Source organism: Arvicanthis niloticus, chromosome 20 (genome assembly GCF_011762505.2).
Source record: "Arvicanthis niloticus isolate mArvNil1 chromosome 20, mArvNil1.pat.X, whole genome shotgun sequence".
Classification (NCBI taxonomy): Eukaryota; Metazoa; Chordata; class Mammalia; order Rodentia; family Muridae; genus Arvicanthis; species Arvicanthis niloticus.
In genome coordinates, this window is record NC_047677.1 from 8,012,315 (window position 1) to 8,034,207 (window position 21,893).

General features: G+C 34.3%; 1 protein-coding gene across 2 annotated transcripts in view; it reads right to left on the minus strand.

Moving 5' to 3' along the window:
* Positions 1-21,893, minus strand: part of Ascc3 (activating signal cointegrator 1 complex subunit 3) — a 265,284-nt gene that overhangs the window by 165,423 nt on the left and 77,968 nt on the right. For both annotated transcript variants that reach the window (XM_034524196.2, XM_076917041.1), the window contains 2 exons: positions 17,958-18,134; positions 15,595-15,666 (listed from right to left, as the gene is read on the minus strand). In XM_034524196.2, coding sequence (XP_034380087.1) covers positions 15,595-15,666; positions 17,958-18,134 — 249 coding nt within the window. The remainder of the gene's footprint in view (positions 1-15,594; positions 15,667-17,957; positions 18,135-21,893) is intronic.

A 21,893-nucleotide genomic window follows, 5' to 3' on the forward strand; every position in this document is an offset into this window, starting at 1 on the left:
CATAATATTACTTCTGATGATGATGATAGACAATAGTTGCCATTTGCTTGGATGTTTCCATGAAGAAAAAACAGCATTCTCTTCAATAGTGCCAGGAAAACAAAGGCTACATGCAAAACCGCAAAACTGGATTCTTACCTTGTACTATTTACAAAATATCTGAGATGAAAAAAAGACCTAATTTAAAAGCTAAATCTACACAACTCATAGAGGAAAACAGAAAAACAAAAGCAGTCCTCCATGCTCTCAAATTTAGCACTACTTTCCTAAATATAATAAAAGCAAACAATACAACAGAAATAAAAAATTGGGACAGTAACTTATAAACTCTGTGCATCAAAACCACCATCAAATGAGTGAAAGGAGAGCCCATAGAACGACAGACATATTTGCAAGTCATGTGTGTGGTAACAGTTATAAGACATAGCAATGAAAACTCAATTGGGCTTAACGGTACTGAAAAACCATTTCTGGAAGATGGCTTACTGTATAAATGGCCAATAAGTAATGAAAAGATGCTTTGTATCATTTCTTGGGTTTGGAGATGACATCAAAAGCTGTTTCATAGAAACTGGAATAGCTTTTACTTTTACAAAGAAACATGGAAAAATTTCCAAGTCTGATTTGAACTGCACTATTCTGTTTAACCATGTGTGTCATGAAAGCTCTCATAGTGCTATAGAAAATATAAACAGGCACAGTTTTTGTCAAAAGCCTATGCATTTGTTGATACATTAAACATAATTATGATGAACTGTATTTCCTTCCTAGGTAAATATGCAAAAGAAGTAAAATTGAATATCCCAATAGATATTTAGATGCAAATGTTTTCAAAGCTTCCTCAAGAATGGCCCAGAGGTATAATACTAGTGTCCATCAACACATAAACATATAAACAAAACAGCATCTACATGCCACAAGTTATTATATATGCTACAACAGGAGAAACTAAAATTAACCAGACATGAAAAGATAAGTATTATATTACTCAATATATGTGAAAAAGTCTGGAATTCATCAAAATAGAAAGCAAAAGGTTCTCACCACTTCAAAGAAATGCAAATTTGGAAATCAATCTCCTTTTAGAATTTCAGTTTTCATAAATTTCATTATCATAGCTCCTAGAGACAAACACGAGGGGGGGGGGTCTCAAAAGTTAGTGAATCTAATCTATTTATAATGGTTCATTTAATGAAGACCAAAACAAAACAAAAAGTCTTGCTCATGGCTTTATAAAAGACACCAAATATAACTAATATTTGAAAAGTAAGATCTAATCTAAAATACCTTCTAATTTGTTTCCATAGCATAAGCTTCAACATATTTAACTCATTGCTCAACCTAGATCAATACAATAGAGGATAATAAACAGAATAGTGAAGCCTCTGTTGTTATAAAATAGTATCATGAAGAAAAAACTATTTTACTAATCTCCAAAATAGAAAAATTTCGTCTACTTTGTTGCTGACAGCAATATCTATTGTGTACAACAAATTAAGCACAACCAACTATTACTTATGTAAATATGTTTACTTATGTAAACATAATTCATTAGACAGCTATTTGATAACTATTTCTTTTCTATACTGGATTTAGAAGCCCATTATATTGGAACACTATAAAAGCTGTTCTGATTTCAAGAAAATAACGAAACAAAATGAATTTCTAAGACCTATTTGAATATGTTTCTTTTCATCTTTACAAAAAGATGTCACCATGATTCTTAAACATTCAAACATAATTTTCTCAATAAATTATGAATAAATTTATAGTGGATCTTTACTTAAAGGTAACCTTGTCTGTCTGTCTTCTTGTTTTAAGATTTATTCATTTTATGTATGTGATTACACTGTCGCTGTCCTCAGACACAGAAGAAGAGGGTATCAGATTCCATTACAGATGGGTGTGAACTACCATACGTTTGCAGAGATTTGAACCTGAGATCTCTGGAAGAGAAGTCAGTGTTTCTAATCACTGAGCCATCTATCCTGCCCCTAGAATTTGTATTTCTAATTAGGTGAGAAGATATACACTCTTAGTCATCTTTATTGAATTAATTATTTGAGTCTTCTATAAACTAATATATTTGATTCCTGAGACAGAAATATTTTATCCAAATCAATTAAATCTTTGAAACCCTAAATTTCAAAACAAATACAAATAAGCTATTTTTCCTTCTTTGTATTACATCAGCAAACACACATTTAAGCATTGTCAAGACCCATAGAAAGTACACATCAAAAGGACAGTGGTTAAGTATTGTCTCAATGCAAAGAACTTGTAGTGTGAAACTGCAAAAGCGAGGATAACGGCATACACACATATACCAACATGCATACATGCATTCATGCATACCACACACACATACACATGAGAAGAAAAAAGGACAAAAAGCCCCCCAATGAATAAATCCCTTCCACACGCATATACTTGTATATCTTTGAAGATAATTGAGTGCACCTCCTGGGAAGAGTGCTGGAGGAGTCAAACAGAGAAAGCAGGACTTGCTAGTCTTTCTTTTCATATCAGTACACTTACTTGCCTGTTATAGCAAGGTATTAATCATCAGACAATATTACTAGCATTGAAGAAAACCTAATACTATTACTCCTTATAAGAAGTACTCTTTGTGCAAAAACGATACTACAGCTTATTAAGAAATTGTTATATATAAAATTTCAAGACAATAATAGAGTATTCTTGTAAGCTGTATTTTGGAAAAGTGAAAACCTCTTTCTAAAATGTAAACTGCTAAAAGCATTCAAAAATTACTCAAGAGCTTAAGTAACGGAAATAAAAGAACGAGATAATAACATAAAATTACCTATGGTACAACTGTTAATTATTATAAAGAAGCTATGTCAGATGATATCTTAAATTCAGAGAAATAGGATGAGTTAACATTTCTGACAGAAAGGACTAGGTGAAATGACAGTAAATGTATACATAATAAAGCATTTCAAACAGGACATGCAGATATTTTATTGTCTCACTAGCTCTGAGAGAGCTTCAGAATGCAGCTTGGTCAAGAAACAGAAGGCCAAAAAGGTGGTTAATCCTTTGTTCGAGAAAAGGCCCAAGAACTTCGACACTGGGCAGGACATCCAGCCCAAAAGACACCTAACGTGCTTCGTTAAATGGCCCCAATATATCAAAGTACCTCCTGCCATTAACCAGTTCACCCAGGCCCTGGACAGGCAAACAGTCACTCAGCTGCTTAAGCTTGCCCACAAGTACAGGCCAGAGACAAAGCAGGAGAAGAAGCAAAGGCTACTGGCCCGTGCTAGCAAAGGGGACGATGTCCCAACTAAGAGACCACCTGTCCTCCGAGCAGGAGTCAATACAGTCACCACCTTGGTGGAGAACAAGAAGGCTCAGCTGGTGGTGATTGACCATGATGTAGACCCCATTGAGCTGGTGGTTTTCCTGCCTGCACTGTGTCAAAAGATGGGGGTGCCCTACTGCATCATTAAGGGAAAGGCCAGGCTGGGTCCCCTGATCCACAGGAAGACATGCACCACTGTTGCTGTCACACAGGTTAACTTGGAAGACAAGGGTGCTCTGGCTAAGCTGGTGGAAGCGATTAGGACCAATTATAATGACAGATAGGATGAGATCCATCACCACTGGGGAGGCAACGTCCTGGGTCCCAAGTCTGTGGCTTGCATTGCCAAGCTGGAAAAGGCTAAACTAAACTAACACTAAACTGAGTTAAAAAATATACACTAAGTTTTCTGTATGTACATATAATTACAGAATGCAGAAAAACTAGAAAAGGGCCAGAACAGGCATATGAAGAATAACTGTAAAATTGTCTATGCAGTCCTGGAATAACTAATAATTGCTAGGATCTTGTGCAAATGTGCAAGAGGAAAGGGGATGGAGAGAAATGGGCGGGTCTTAGAGATTCTTAGAAGATAAACACATAGGTATTGGTGAGATATTAAGGTAGAAATATAGATAATTTTTATGTTTTAACCTATAGAATTAAATTTATAATCCTGTCTTTCAATGATCTAAGGAATAAAAATACCTTGGATTTACGGGACAGATCATAAATTTGGTACAGATAAATTCCATTGAGATATCCAGGGGGAGACACAATACAGGGTCACATGAGCCTAGAGCTTAGAAAAAAGGTCTGTGTGAAAAATATAAGTAAACTGAGTTACTTTTAGAATGGTCAGAACTGAGATATGATGAAAGCACAAGAAAATGCTGAGTTCAAAGGGTCTAGGAGTGAGCCCATTAGAGAAGACAATGAAAGAGAAACAAACAAAGTGACTGAAGACAGTTCAGAAGGAGAAAAGCAATCTAGATCATAAGGGCCAGAAAAAAAAAAAAAGTCAGCTAAGCATAGTGGCACATTTCTGCATTTTCAGATTCTCATGAGGCTGGCACAGGATCACCTGAATACCAGGATATTAAGACTAATATGAGCAATGCAATTAGAGTTTCAAAAATATAACATCAGAGCTGGGAAGTGCTGGCACATGTCTTTAATCCCACCACTCAAGAGACATCTCAGGCAGGATATCTGAGAGTTCAAGGCCAGCCTAGTCTCCAGAGCTAATTCCAGGACAGCCAGGGCTACACAAAGAAAACCTTTCTTGGAAACAAAAACAAAACAAAACATAAAATCAAAATTCTAAGCTGGAGAGATTAATGGTCAAAAACCCTGCTGAGCAAGTGTGAAGACCCTAGCTTGGCTCCCTAGAACCCAAATACCAAGTAGGCGTGAACACTGTTTCTAACTCCTATGGTTTGGAAGTCAAAACAGCACATTACCAGAACAAGCTGTAATGCCAGATTAGCCAGAACTGGGTTCTACTAAGAGATTCTGCCTCAAGAAATGGGAAGGGAGTGGAGGGAAAGTGAGGATGATTCATGATGCCAACCTTCAGGCTTCACATGCACATTCAGGTACATACACAAACCTCCCACACCCACATGCTCCTTCCTACAGACATCAGAAGAAATAAAACACATCTGTAGGTAGTTCCACTTCTGAAATCTTTGTGTTGTTCTGTGAATGTAGCTCAGTTGATACAGTGCTTCCATAGCAAGCATGGAGTCCTGGGTTTGATGCTTAACACCACACAAACAGTGTGGTGGTGCACACCTGCAATCCTAGAATTTAGGCAGAGAATAAGGCTGCCTATACTGGGTATTTTTGAAAGCTATTCTTGCATGTCAACTTTACTGTATCTGGAAAGAGCTAATTATCCAGAAATGGAAGGCACACATGTGAGAAATTGCTGTTTAGTTGTAAATCCACTTCTAGTCAGCATCTTTGAGGTAGGAAGACACATACCTTTGACCCAGATCTTAGACATAGAAGACAAAGGCATTTTAATTTGGATCTTAAGATGAGAAGACACACACCTATAATCCAAATCCTGAGGCCAGGCCTTTGGCTAGAGGTCTATATAAGGATAAAAGGAAGCTTTTACTATTCGTTTGCTTGCCCTCATCTTTGTTAGCACATCCATTCTTTACCTGACATTCGAGCCTCCTTTTTTGGGATTCTAAAATATACAAAAAAACAGCTGAGATACTCAGCCTTGTGGGACTAGATTCTTAGACTTTCCATTCATAGCTACCCATTGTTAAGTTAGTTGGACTGCAGCCTGTAAGTCCTTTTAACAAACATCTTTATCTATCTATCTGTCCGTCTATCAATCTGTCCGTCCATCCATCCAAGTTACCCATCCATCTGTCTGTCCATCCATCCGTCCATCTGTCCATCCATCCAAGTTACAGAACTTATAGAATGAATCTCTCTGTATACATGTTTGAAATTCATTCTGTAAGTTCTGTGACTCTAGAGAACTCTGATTAACAGAGCATTCAAAGACAGTCTGAGATACAAGAAAATCTTTATCAAAACAGACAAACAAAGTCTTTACACATAATCTCTTACTTTCGTGGTCACCAGAAAATTTTGTCTACACAAAAACAATGAAACAAAACAAACAACAACACCCTTCCCTCAAAAAAAAAAAAAAAACAAAAAACCCAAGTAGGACTTATGATAAAACTCTGGTAATCACCTCCAGCAATGGTGAAAAGCAGAATACCTTAACCAACATAAAATTTCATGTTGATAAGAACATGTGACAATGTTTGTTACCAGGTTTTCTGTTTTGTTGTTTTGCTTTTTTTTTTTAAATCATCAGTTTGGTAGGATAAAAACAGACACTAAGCACCACTATCCAGATAATGTTTTCTACTGTAATACTACAGTCCACTACTGTTTTGATTATTGGGGGGTTAAGAGCAACTGCTTTTCAAATAATTGTTCAAAGCAAAATGGAACTGTAAAAATATTCATGATAAAAAATAAGAGAGAACATTGACAAACAATCTCCTTTGAACACTTCAGTTTGGAAGTTTATGTTAATAAAACAGAATTTTTACACATTTTCTAGGATGCCAGTCAAAAGACATTTTGTCACTACCACAGAGGAAGGAATACTTCAAGACTGGTGAATGCACAGCACTAACTAGAGAAAATTAGTAAAATGGGTCTTATTCTTCCATTTATCTTGGCTAATCAGAAGCATTTTTCAGTATTAAAAAGAAACCTTTAAGTGCTGACAGGGTTTGTATAGTAAGGACTGTACTAGAAAAAAAAAATCTCTGCTCTTCAAGAATAAAGTGCAAGGTTTAAAAAGCAACTAATAGATTAAAGTATAACCAGTAAATTTTCACATTTATACACTAGAAATTTTTTATAGTGTTGATATTCTGTTGGCCTTCATATTGACTAAATATTCATCTCAATTCTAAATCATCTAGCATTTGATCCAAATGGAAAGCTAATGTGTTTGCAACTTTTAATTCCAAGGTCTTCACTATAAAGTCTATGTAAGGACTGCAAAATTAATGTGATATAATAGAGAAATTAATAATCTTAATAATTGGTTCTCCTTAATTTTAGACAAGAGTACCATTTATTTAAGAAGTATATGTAATAAATTATAAACTATTTTATATAGTACTTACATACAGAAATGTTAAGAAATACTTAGCTTATAGACAGAAAAAGAAAAGTTCTAAGAAAATTATTGCAATGCTAATTAGAAACCAAAATACAACTCTATAAGTCCTACAAACTTATTTACAAACTGAAAATAAGTAAATTTAAATTTTATGTAAGACTCAACAGAACTGGAGATGCGGTAGAGGTCAAAAGTAGAGGTCTAGGAAACACTTCATTTACATTTTCTTACAGTTCAAAACTAGACTTTTTTTTTTTTCAAAAAAAACTTTTATACTAAAGATTAAGGAGAAATAACTTTAATATTCATACAATGAAAAAGTATCTTTAAGAGGGTTACCTATATATGCCTTCAAAATAACACCTCATGAAGTCAGGGTGAACAAAGAAAGCAGCTTCCAAAGTCATATACAAGGAAAACATCTTAAATGATTTAACATGACAGAAAGTCAAAAGAAATCAGAGATGCTTGCATATGGAGAATAAATGATTTCATAGGCAAAAGAAGTCAGTCATTGCTAATTTCCACCATGAAAGTCAGCGTATGGAATTGTTTTGATTGTGTATGAATAAACCTGAGAAACAATGTTAAGCAACAAGGACTAAAAAGGTAGCTCAATCAATTATGTAGGTAGGAGAGCCTAAGTTCTGCTCTTTAGACCCATGTAAAAGGCCAGGCAAGGCACAGCTGAATACTCCTATAACCCCAGCTTGGGTTAAGCAGTGGTGAATCGATGTGAAATTAACAATTATTTTCCCATTCTGAAAGTTACACAAGTGGGGAACTGACCTGGACAGCAAACCTAGCTAAATCTGTAACTCCAAGGTCTCAAAAAATATAGTAAGAACAACTAAGAAAGACACCTGATGATGCCAACCTCTGTAGTCACAGGTGTATGTACACACACACACATACACACACACCCCAATCATTCCTTTCAGATAGAAAATTCATCTAGTTATTCATCAATTTTAATTTTAAGAGTTTTTTTTTAATAACAAAATAAAAGCAGTTGTAAACAATGAAGGAAAAGAAAATAAGATGTACATATACAATAAATAAAGACTGGTGTTTCGTTTTAACCCAAGGCTAAGGTTCTTGGGTCCTACTTAACCAAGTCTTTTCTTTCAAATAGGAGGTATATTTTTGGATAAGAAACTACTAAATAAGGATATGATTTTATTTTTGGAGTTTGATGAGAAAATGTCACGTATCAAATATATTATAATTGGGGAAAGTTCCTAATTTGTCTTTCTATCATTGTAACAAAGTTTGTACAAAAAGAAAATCTCAAAAGAATTAAGGCATGAATTATTTTCCCATTCTGCAAGTTACACAGGAGGAGGTGAATTATTAAGAGGAATGATAAAGCTGTACTTGCATTTGGTAACACAAAGAAAAGCTTACAAATGAGACGTCTCATTAGTTTGAGCAGATGGATCAAAATTAAAGGCTGAATCGCCAACTTTTAATTTCCCAGTAGCCACGAAGAGCTTGAAGTCCTGCAGAGTAGGAATGTTGAAAATCAACGGGAAAAGGTTTTCTCCATCTGTCAGCACACATGCCTGAGTGGAACACAACTGCCTCCTACCGTTGTCAATGCTTTTAAAGCACAGCTACACATAAAGTCTATTAAGTACATGAATGCACACATTTAGATGACTGGGGTACTGAAACCCATAGAATAAAGCATGGACAGAGAGTAGCAGCACGGCTTCTGAACAGGGGCCTTCTCTTTTCTAATTTACTCAAACAAAAAAATTTAAGAAGAAAATGTTAATTATTTAGCAGGAACACCTTTTTGTTGCCTAAGAATCATCAACCTTAAAAAAATAAAAAAAAAAACTGCCTCAGTTTCAATCTTAATACTGATTTGAAAAGTACCTGCTCTAATAAAATCAAAGTACTAAGAAACAAAACCACCAAACAATCTCACAGAAAGGAAACAAATCAAGTTAGACGTATTCAGTGAAGTGCGCTTTGTTTGTTTCTCACTATGGCCTTAAACTAGGAAATGCGGGAGGCATGAGGTAGACACTGGGAACTTCAATCAGTTATCTTCGACTAGAAAAGGCTGGCTTACATATTTATTACAACTGCATAATAACTGACTTATATTTAAAGGGAAAATAGATCTTTTTAATTTAAAATTTACATCCTTCGCTACTAACAAAGAAAGGCATATCCATTGAGTAAGTAGCTGGCTGTTCAATAATAATGTGCTCATATGTAGTTAGATCTGTCAGAGTTCCAGGAACAATCTCACAATATAACTAGCTACGTAGTACTGATCCATAAGTAAATCCAAAGCCATATAACTTATTATGCTTATATGCACAATGAAAGTTTTAGGTAGAAAGTCTCTCAGAAAAGAAAGCACATACAGCTATACTTTCCAATCAGCAGAAGTGGGCAGAATTAACGTGTCTGTCCACTTTTTATAAAAGGTTTAACTACATATTCTTCGTTTTTTTCACAGACAGATGTATACAAACTCATGTATTTAAAACTGTGATTTGGAACTTCACACAAAGGCAGTTGGAGACAACAGAGAAACTAACTTTAACATTAACCATGAGCAAAAAAACAGAATTTAGGAACTCTACCGAGCAGCAACTGGACTGTTGCTCTTTGCTGACCTTCTAAAAGTACAGATCTAACAGTGCATAGTTCAAGGCATCTTGTAAGGAAAAAAAAGAACCCTTGAGGACTGAAAGCCCTTGGAAATAAATTCCTACACATGTTGCAGTATGAGAGACTAAAATAACAAGCCAAGCATTGTAATGGAATCAAGTATTGATGAACTTACTGAAGCTGCCAACTCCAGCTTCAAAAATAAAAACCTTGCTTTCTAAATACCCACAGTGCAACTGTCAGGGTAGCCACACTGCAGTGGCATTCAGCAGAATGCTGCCACTTCTCAAGTTAAATTATCACAGATTAACTTAGAAACACAAGAATTAAATGGACAAATCCTTTCAGAAGACAGATATCATAAAAGATTTGCTTCAGATACAATAAAAGATTTGCTTCAGGCACTTCCTTGTTGGTATTCACATAGTATAGAAAACACAAGAAGAGAGAAGAATGGAGCTCTCCAGTTATGTTACAAAAGAACTCTCAGCTGTATTATGACTGGTTTAACTTAAGAACCTATAATCTTCCCAGGAGAATGTTTATAATATGAAAGCACTGGCTCAAAGGCAAATGTCAACCAATGGGAAAAGTTCCAGTGCATTCTTATTTCTGGTCTTCCCCACACCACTAACAACATACTGTCTACAAGAACAAGAAAATCACAATAAAGCTGCATTTATGACAAAGTGTATCAAAATGACAATATATGTCACAGCTAATCTTTCTCAGTATGATCTTGCCTACTGAACAAAAATCTGTAAGTACACTGCACAAAACATACTAAAAAAAATTTAGATTGAAGACTTTTAGGCAGAACATACACTTAATGTTATTATTTCTATTTATGGGCCTGTCATATTTTTCAACAATTAAAATACAATAGAGTAAAAAGATCAGGAAAAATTATAGGGAATTTAAGCCCATAAGATGAACTAAACATGTAAGTATACATACGAATACAAGCAACTCTGTAGTGAATAAGTAGTGATTATTTTAAGTCCTCATATACAGATTTACATGCACACATATATCTGTATATATTCATATCTGTATATATGTATACACACACACACACACATATATACATATACATATATACATATATATATATATATATATATATATATATATACACACACACACACACATACATATATGCATGGCTTCATGCCAAAGGTCACAGGATGAAACAAAAAAATTGGAGAGGAAGTATTTTTCTAGTAAAAGTGAGTGCATGTCCAAACCAAAGCCTAAAATTACAGTAAGCAAATGCATGAGAAGAAAATACTTGCCAAACAAAAGAAAAACAAATCATTCTTACTTATAATACCACTTTGTCTTATATGCCATAAATTGAAAAGAATTAAGTGGCAAAAAAGTTAGGTCACAACCTTACATCAAACTATATTATCAACATTACTTAAAAGAAATTTTATTAGTTTTTAAGGTTCTGAATCTTTTACACTCTCAGGTCTGTCATTACCACAAAATGTTTCTATTTATTTTATACAAATTGACAAATTGTAGCATTTCTTCTGATTCCATTTTAGGGAATGAATTAATAAAAATTTAAGTAGAAAAGTAGCAAGAAAAGACTAGTAGAAGCTAGGGAGATGGTTTGGTGATTAAGTCACTTGTTTGGTAAGGAAGAGGATCAAGAGTTTAAATTCCTAGAACCTGGATAAGTACTGAGCTAAGTATGATAGCCCACCTGCAATTCTAGCCTCAGAAAGATGAGATGGGATCCACCAATCAAGCTGACAACAGCCTCTTCTGAGAGTTTTGACTGATTTAGAGACCCTGACTCAAAGAGTAAGGTAAAGAGAGGATGAGGAAAAATTTCAACATCAGCCTTAGAATTCCTCACATGTGCACCTGCCCATACTCATGTGAACACATATGCATACATGTATTTACACTCTCACAAAGATATGAAAAGAAAACATCTGAGTGGTAAATATTTAGGATTATCACTATATTAAGATGATAAAATAGGAGCAAACTATGCCAATACTATGAAATAAAGAATACACAAAATATGTTCATATTAAAAATAAAACTCAAGGAAGTTTTAATAACGAGTCAATGCTAATCATTGAAACCCAGGTACTCGGAGCATACATCCTAAAGTTGTTCCTGAGGCCAGCTGCGCAGAGTCACAGCTTTCCCATTCTCATTCTTGTTGGAGGGGAGGCAGCACAGATCTAGATACAATCGCAGATGTCAACATTTGTCTTCAAACAGCAACTGCACTTTAACACAATCACCATAGAACAATTTCACCTAGACACCAGTGTAGAAAGCAACTTAGATTTCACATATTCATGAAGAACTGGCAGTCATGAATGTCATGACATGAAAACCAAAGGTGAATAGGTAATCCTTGTGTCCAGTGTCTCTCTTCACAGTGTACAGCCTCAATTCCTAGGTTCCTTGTGTTTTAGAATCAACAGCACCTGATAACCTGATGGCTGCCTTGGGTAACCCAGCCAAGTCTTTTCCTCCTAACTAGGCATCATTACTAGAATATGAGCTGTCCTCGGGAACTTCTGCTTTGAGAAGTAAAGTAATAAGTAAATTTACAGTGAAAAAATGTAGTTGGTAGTAAGATTTCATCTGTACTGTATATACATCTCCAATCAACATCTACCCACCTCCCTAAAACAAAATGTCCAAACATTGTACTCTTTGAACCATACAAAATGGTATGTTCTAATGAGAAGCACTCCTGTGTTCCATAATAGTATATAAAATACAATCAGCCTCATTGCAAAATGATCTGCGATTCCTTATTCAAGTGTTCTGTATCACAGATTAACAAACTGCTTATGAGAGATATTTTTAACAATTGCAACCCCCTAAAAAACCTTCTAGCTTCAGTGAATACACAGTCTTTCTACCTTAGCTTTATTCTGTAAGCAATATAGTAGAACAATTATTTACAGAGATTATCATGCAATAGATATCATGCAATAGATATAAGTAAGTGTGTGGGAAGATGCCCATAGGTTATACGCAAATAGTAATGTTATTTTAAATTAAAGCCTTGAAAACCTTTGGATTCTGCTATCTGTTGGGATTGGTGTCTAGAACCTTCAAAGATGCAAAGGAAAGACTGTACCAATTATCTGGTCAGTAATAGCTAAATATGTGTGTGTGTGTGTGTGTGTGTGTGTGTGTGTGTGTGTGTGTGTACACACACACGCACACACACACACTTAAAAAAAGATTACTTTCATTTCTTTAATTTTAGGGTAGAAGCATTTTCTAGTTTTCTCTCGGTTGCTGTGGACACAAGACTATATGAACAGCAGCAATGTGAGGAAGGATGGGTTTCTCTGGCTTATGCTTTCAAGCCACAGTCCATCACTGAGGAAAGTCAGCATAGGAACTAAGGCTGAAAACGAAGTGGAAGATTACCCGTTCGCTGGCTTGCTCCTTAGCACATGTATGTTGTATATTTCACAGTAATATATTTATATTTCTACTTCTATTATTTAAAAAAATATTTGAACATTTTATTTATACTGATGTCTACCATATATTGATAAAGGTTAGCTTGTGTTGGAATAACAGCCAAACACAATTAAAAGTTTCCATGTAAAAATGTTGCTAATCCACAGCTCTAAATAGAGTACCCCAATATATTACTTTTTTGCCCAGACAGGACCTCATTTTCATGTGTCAATTATATGTACCAGTACATATCTCATTACATACTATGAGAATTTAAGAAATGTAAGATAATGTTTTATCATTTTCAGGTTTTAATAAAAAGATACAAAAAGAACTAATTTAAAATAATCAGGGCTTCTCAATTTTCCAATTAAAAGTAGCAGTGATAAAAATACACTTTAATAGTTAAAAATAGAGAAGTGAGGATGAGGTTCAGTCCATGGAGTGATTTCTCTCACATGCAGGGAGCCCTGGGTGAGATCCCTAGGAATGGTAAGGCGATACCTGTGATTCAGCACTTGAGAGAGAATGGCAAGGAGCATCAGAAATACAAGGGCATCCTAAGATACACATGAGACCTTTTCTCAAAATAATACAAAGCAAAAAAAAATAAAAAATAAAAAGGCAATGAATAAGGAAATGAAGACCCCCAAATAAAATGAATGAGCTAAGCTTAAACAATCAAACAAAAGTTCTCAATACTTCATTCTATTAAGTTGAATAGAAAAGCAAATTTTGACACTCCTTTTTTAAGAAAGACAACATGCTCTAACATGTTCACTGGCTGGTATCGATCTCAGGTCCAGATTAGTTTGACTCATCTCATATATAGCAGCAGCCTCTGGGAAAAGGATTCTTCTGTACACAAAACTATGTTTTTCTTTTTGAAACAGACCAAGAAAATTGCAGAAAACCACAGTCAATCAAAACAGCAGAGTTGTAGAGCCTAACACCAATGAATACATCTACACATCTACAAAACATGCCAGCACCTATGGCTCAGGAAACGTTGCAGAAGACAGGGAAGAGAGACTCTAAGAGCCAGATGAACCAGGGATTTTGCTATGAGGTTGTCTCCTGGTAACATAAAAAACCACAACCATAAAGCCTCATCAACATGACTGCCTACACATGAGCTGAACAAATATACCACCAATAGACACACAAAAGTGAACAGGAAAAAGCCTATGAGGCATCAACACTACATAAGAACTACTGACAAATAAGGAAAGCTGAGAGTGAGAGAAAAAGTCTTCCCCAGAAAAGAGCATACCAACTGATTATCTGAAAATACTCACAAGAGTAACATTACACAGACTTGGGAGAACTGATTTATGTACATATACGTAAATGCATGTAATACTAACTAATGAAAAAACTAGCTATGAAAACGAGCAAGGGGGGATTAATGGGAAGGGTTGGAGGGAAGAAAGAAAAGACAGATATGTTGTAATTACAGTATAGTCTTAAAAACCATAAATTTTTCTGCAAGTTTTAAAATCATGAAAAACTAAGAGTAGAGCCGTGAAGGTATTTTGAAAACAGTAAAGTATTTCTTCATTGCAGATTCTTACCAATGATTTTGAGCTGTCTAATGAAATTATCAGTCATTGAGTAGATATGGTAAAACTCTTAAAAAATAAAAATCACAAAGAAGCAGAAAAAAAAACAGCTCACAAACCACAAAACACAAGTACTATCTAAATAAATAAACTGCACTCTTCTAGTAAAATCACACAGCTGGTTATAGATGGGCAAACCCGAAAGCCTAACACACAGGAAGTTGAGTACGAGGTCAGCAGGACTAAATAGAGAAACATGCCTCTAAAACAATCAGCCAAATTAAATCAATCAATCTTTCCCAAAGACCAGCACCACCAACAACCAAAATAGAAAAACAAAATTTTTATAAGTTGTTTTATCATTCTACTTTTTCCTTAAAGAATTTTGGTACTATTGGGATGTTAATAAAAAACAAGACTACTTAATCTTCTTTCCTCACCACCACTGGCCAGGGATGGAACTCAAGTGTCTCAAATGCTCAGACCTGAGCTGCTCAACTACCAAGCACGATCAAACCATACTAAGTTTATTAAATACATTTCAAATATACTTAATGATAACAGTAAAAATAACATCAATACATTTCAAATATACTTAATGATAACAGTAAAAATAACATCATGAAAACCTTAACAATATTTAAAAATATGAATAGAATTGAGTTTTGAGGTTGTGCTGTTTAAAAAGATTAAAAGAAACAGAAATGTAAAGGCCAACCTTTTTCTTAAATACTTAATAAAATGGCAAACAAAATACCTCGACATATCAATATCAGGTATTAATATCACTTAGGAATATTTACATGATTCATATAGCTATCTATTAAACTAAAACAATTAAGAAATAAAAAAGTCAGAATTCAGAAAAAGTAAAGATTGAAAAATCTACAGTTTTTCATTAAGCGTTTCTTAAAAACAATATAAGGTCAGTGTACCTGGTGTCCAGCCTTTACTTGTTTCAAAACACTTTCGTAGCATACATCATCCATGTTATTTAACTGCTGCATCTTAAAGATTTGAATACACGATAATTATAAAATTAGACAATACAACTTCAAATGAATTTGTCAATTATAGTACAAAACCATTCAGACTAATTAGAACAGAAGCAACAAATTCAAGTATCTAACATAAAAAATACAAATAAAAAAAAAAAAAACCACAAAGTACTTCAACCATAGTTTCAGCGTACAAAGACTAATTTTTCAAAGTTTGTATCTAGCTTTAAAAGCTAGAGCGGTGTTAGAATACATTTTAAACCTTCCTATCCCCATGCTAAATACCAACATTTTCAGTATACTTTGGGTCTGGTTCATTTCAACCTGGAAATACCATCTTACCATTTCTCATCGTTTTAAGTAACAACTGGATCATATCTTGAATTTTAACTGAAATTTCCAGTAACTGATTATGAACAACCTTAACAACATCCTGGTGAGATCTTCATACATACCAATAATGTATTTCGAATTAATATAAAATTAGTATAAGTTCTAATAATATAAAAATCTGAAACTATAAGAAACATAATTTACTATCCACACTATGGTATGTTAATTCCTTGAATTGCCAAATTTCTAAATCTTCAAAAGTATCATATCACTTCTTCATTCAACATTTGATGAGTATACTACTACTATAATGCTATGGAAAACACTTTGAATTTAATTACCTTTAAGTGATTTGCCAATCTACATGATGTAATTGAAAAAAAATAAGATTTAAGATGGCTTAAATGCATCTGAAATATTTTAAAAACATCTCTGTAATAACCATATTCTATAATTTGTTAGAAATCTAGAAAAATCTAAAAAAACCTATAATCATCTTAATGACACATTGAAGTAAATTAAATAATAAACTATATATTAAGAAATGTTAGAAAAACAAAAAGCAAATATTAATCAGACCCCAAATCAGAAAGCTAAATATGTACATCACAATTATTAATTACATAACATAAATGATACTTTTTCTTCTCTAAATCTATAAAGAAACTTTAAAATTAGAAAGGTAGTTCACTGTGATTTTCTTTGTCATGTGTATATGGTCATAGGAGGCAAGTTAGCATGTTTGTGCATGTATATTTGTATGCATGTGCATGTAGAAGTAGAAGTTAACATCAGGTGCTAGATTAGTCTTCACTGCAGATACCAAGGCAGGGTCTCTCACTTGAATCCAGAGCTCACCCATGTGGCTAGTCTAGCTACAGCTTGTTTGACTATATGACGGGACTACAGGCAGGAGACCAGGTTTACTTGGCATTTCTGTGGCTGCTGTAAGCCCATTAGCCACTGAACCATTTGTCCACAACTAATGCCTTACTTTTATACCATGCAGCCTCTGCACATTATTTGTTGCAATAACAATGACTGACTGTTAAAGCCAGAGAGATGGCTTAGTATTTGAGATCACTGACAATTTTTGTTGAGGACTTGGTTCTCCGCACTTATGTCAGCTGCAGCTACAGTCTGATCCAAAAACCCTAGTGCCCTAAGGCACCAGCATTCATATTCATACATTAAATATTCATTTACTGAATAGTCATCCAATATTATAAAGGTATGGGGGAAAATGGCTATTTTACTAATAAACTTGTTCTTTAGGAAATCTAATGTAATTAATGAAAAGCCAAGTTTAGCCTAATGTTATAAAATTTTAATTTGTTCTCTTTTAGAAAAAAAGTCAAAAGAACTTTGAATATTATCCTAAAGCATTTCATCTAAGGAAGAATATAAGTTGAAAAGAATAAATCTTACTACTTACGTTATTAGAAAACTGTAGTAAGAAGACCAATACTACAAATGGCATAATGATGGTACCATTAAAAACTATTTTAAGGTATTATATAGAATATTAAAAATATTGTTTATATACATAATTAATATAATAAAATATATTTTCTTAAGCACAATTCTCCCCTATTGGCTGCTAGTATGAGATTACTTTTCAATTGCAATTATTCCTTATTTTAAGTGAACATTGTTTCAAAATATATATTACTGACTTAATCACAGATTTTATTATTTTACAATGGCCTTCAATTAAACTAAAATAACTTTGTGAGGTTTTTAACAGCTAAAATTACAAAATAAATGTTGAAATACTGTTACCTACCATTAGAACTTCTGCAGGAAGACTTTACTACCAACACTGAGGCGTGTGCCTGACTTCATTTAAAGCCATACTTGTATGTTACAGAAGTGATGCTGGATAGTATTTAATCCCAATTATGTATTCAACAATAAGGCAATAAAAATATATTTTTAGAAGTACAACTATCAAAATGAACTCTTACCTTATTTGTACTTTTAATCCCTAAAAATGTCTGTCCAAGAGGTACAGGTCGAAAACGGCCATCAAAGTAGAAAAGTCCAATGTAGGGGTTAACATGCAAAAATGTAGCAACATCAAGGTAGTTGGGTAAAGTTGCAGATAATCCAAGAATTCTTATCATACTCTGTGTGGATTCAACCTGTATGGGTAATTTAAAAAGGAATTTATTTAATTAAATAAAATTTAAGTAAATTAACTAAAGCAAAAAAAAAAAAAAAAAAAAAAAAAAACCTCAGAATAAACTATCATGTATCCTATCAATATGAGCTACTAAAAATTATAGTGCAGGAAATGGATATAAGGTCAGAGGTCAACAGAGGTCTTATCGTCTAAAAGTGCAGGCATAAGAGATATAGGCCCAAGATAAGACTCAGAAGTGCATTACTTGCTTAGCATGTGTTATTGTTGCCCGAGCTGCCACACGATGGGCGTTAAAAATGTTAAGAGCCACTCTACCCCACGCTTGGGGACCAAAATGTTGAGGACCACTCTGTCAATGTTAGAACCCGCACAGCCAAAACCCTTGGGGGCTAAGTTGTTAGAGCCTGCACTGCCCCAAGCTGCTTAAGTCTGCGGGTCAGGGTTCAACAAGAGAGAGAAAGTGAGGAGGGACTCGAAGAATGGAGACCAGACAGAGTGTGATTCAATCTTGTTTATTCTTCAGTCTCTCTTCTTCTCTCCAAGTCCCAAGTCTTGAGTTCCTAGTCCCTAGTTCCTAGTCTCTAGTGCCTCCAAGTTCCAAGTTACTTCTTCCAAGTGCTAAGTGCCTAATGTCTACTAATCATTTCTTCTGTCTGCCTCTCACCTTTTATATGTCTCACTTCTAAGCCATGCCTTTAAGTCATGCCCTTAGTTCTTGTCTCTAAATCTGATCTCTAAGTCACGCCCTTAAGTCACACACCTTTAAGTCTCACACACCCAAGGGAAAATCCTGGGTATCTAAAACAAGATGTTATCACAGTATTGTAGGCTATTGTAATCAAGTCTCTTATCAGGATATATGGCTCAAGATGGCTGCAAGGATGATAGCCACCTTCTGTCGGCTCCCCACAATGTGTAAGAACATGGATTTCCCCCCCACCCCTACACACACTATATTTATTATTTACTATCATTAGAACTTATGGAATTGACATTAAATAGCTGTATGAGCTTTATAACAATGAAATTAATTTAATAAATTTCAAAAACTAGAGCTGGAAACTTAGATCCACAGTAGAGAGTTGGTTTGATATGCACCAGCCATAAGTTTGGTTCTCACAATTGTCTAAAAATAAATTACTAAAATTCCTCAAAACAAACAAGCAAACAAACAAATGTCAAATTCTGACTATATTATGTGTAAAAAAAATAAAATCAAAGGATGGCCAGAATAATCCATATATTTGGTAATAAACACAGATCACTATGTTGTTACAATATTGTTATCAAAGTCAATGTTGATAAGATTGTTCAGTTTTGGAGATACAATGAAATAGGCAAAGCAGACCCTTATGGATACCTTCATACTTCCAGAACCACCCAGCCACCTACACTGCTTGATTGCATAGTCCACACTAATCAGATGATGCAGTACTGAGTACAACACAGACACACACCCATAGAGACTACTTGAAACATAAATGTGAGGATCAAAAACAGATGGCATTGGTTGAAAACTGTTGCACAGAGAAAGAAATATCACACATGGACTTAGTCTCACTAAAAAAATCTTAGATTCTTGTTTATCTTTACCCCAGAAACTAGGAGGTTAACTTTCTAGGGCGGTGGGTGGGAACAATGCTGATAAGGCACTTTATGATTACTATCTCATAAAATTTACATTTGGACAGTCTGTCTCCTTGCTAAAAAAAGTTAAGGAAGAGGATTAGTTTATTGTTAAGTGCAATAAGTTATAATTTCTTATATATTTATCTTAACATTTCATCATACCAAGTGTGCCATGAACGTAGTCTGTTATCCAGCGCTTAATTTTTACCAGAAGTTACACTGAATAGCTTCCAGCACCACTCACATTACCATGCGTTATGGTTCAGTATTATGTGAAACACTACCATCTACTGGAAACATTTGGTAATCACAAGGAACAAAGAAACACGGGTTTTAATACAAAGTGTTATCAGAACTACATTAGCACTTCAGAAATATATGGAATCAAAGATACATTTACATTAAGGATATTAAAACCTAGTGGGAAATATAAATTTTAAAGAATGAAGCAAGCTAGTTTTATGATTATTAAGCATTGATAAATGCTAAAAATGTACAAAGCATAAACAGAGGGAACATATATGTTTATTTCAGGCATCTTTTAGTATGTAGAAAGCAAAATAACGATTTTAATTAAACAAGTAGTATGTGACAGGTTCAAAAGAACAGTATATTTTTAGTCAATGTTTGCACAATGTGATCAAGAATAAAGTAACTGAGTAAAATGTCATCTAGAAGCCTTAACTGCACAGAGAGAAAAAAAAAAAAAAAAAACACCTCTCATTCCATCTCAAGAAAACTGAGTTAAGATTAGAATGCAGGGTTAATGTGCTATAAAGAAAGAAAAAAATTAAAATACTTTCAATTGGCTGAAACACATAGTAGCTGACAGATTGGTAGCCATCAAAATGAGATGACCAGCCTTTAGTAAATTTTAATATCTACCTAAAGAAATCCGGATAATTTTATTAGGATTACAAGTAAGGGAAGTGTAGAAAACAATTGAAAATTGGTAACATTATGAAGATAGTGGGATAATGTTGTAGTCTGTAATGTTCTCTAGAACAAACTACATGTAGTACAACCATGTACATAATACAGTGTACACAGTCATAGAGAGGACTGAAGGCAAACCTCATGCTACTTCCTGCCACTATGGAAAGCTATAAGTCAGGCTGGTTAAATTACTATAATGTGAACACATGACCACACTCCTCTAACAATGTGTAGATAATATTTGCTCGGCCTCTAAAACACTACGATTGTAAGAAAGCCCTCATCCGTGAAATGCTTTAAGCTTGATGGACTGGACTCATAAGGTTGTTCACTAAAAATAAATGTGGACTGCATGTATTCACGCATCATGGCTTTGTGAAAATGTCACCAATTTTCTAATATCAAGGCATACAGTATAAAAAATAAAATCAGGATCAAAATCATTACCTTTGATGTAAAAGATGACCTGACAACTTTTATTCAAACTCTTGGGTGCAAAATTTGGGGCACAAATAGGTGTTGGAGGAAGATAGATTGTGGACAGAGCAGAGGCAGTTACAGACCTTTTATGTGTCTTCTGTGTCACAACTACATGCATCATTGAAGCTATTCTGAAGCTGAATTAGATAATACTTGACTTTATATAGTACATTCAGCTGTAAGGTCTCTGAACTTTATGTAGGTGTATTACTGTGTGCATATTTATATACTGACATGTTAAGATGTGACACATCATAAATTCTCCTCCATTCCATCTGAGCTTCCTGCAACTGCCATCACAGGTGTACCTCACTCTATGTCTGGTTAAAACCAAATATATCCAAGAACTTTTCTTTACCACTAAATTCATAGTGCTTGGGAGTATTTAGCAAGCATATTGTTAGAGTTCATTAAATGAAACAGTGAATGAATGTACATATATACCATGCTCTTTTTCTTCCCATAAAATTAGCTTGCTCTACAAACAGGACAGATTCCTGTTCCATAAAGAATGTAATGTGGGTATCTTCGAACTTCAGTTCATGTGCTTCACTTTTTTTTTTTTTTTTAAAGCTTACAATGTAGTATGTTGTTGAAGAAACTGAATGCAATTTATCAAATCATTTCTCATGCTGCAGAACATTCTGGCTGTTCTCCAACTCTGATTTTTAAAAAACAGCTTCAATGATTATAGGAATTCAAGAATAGTATA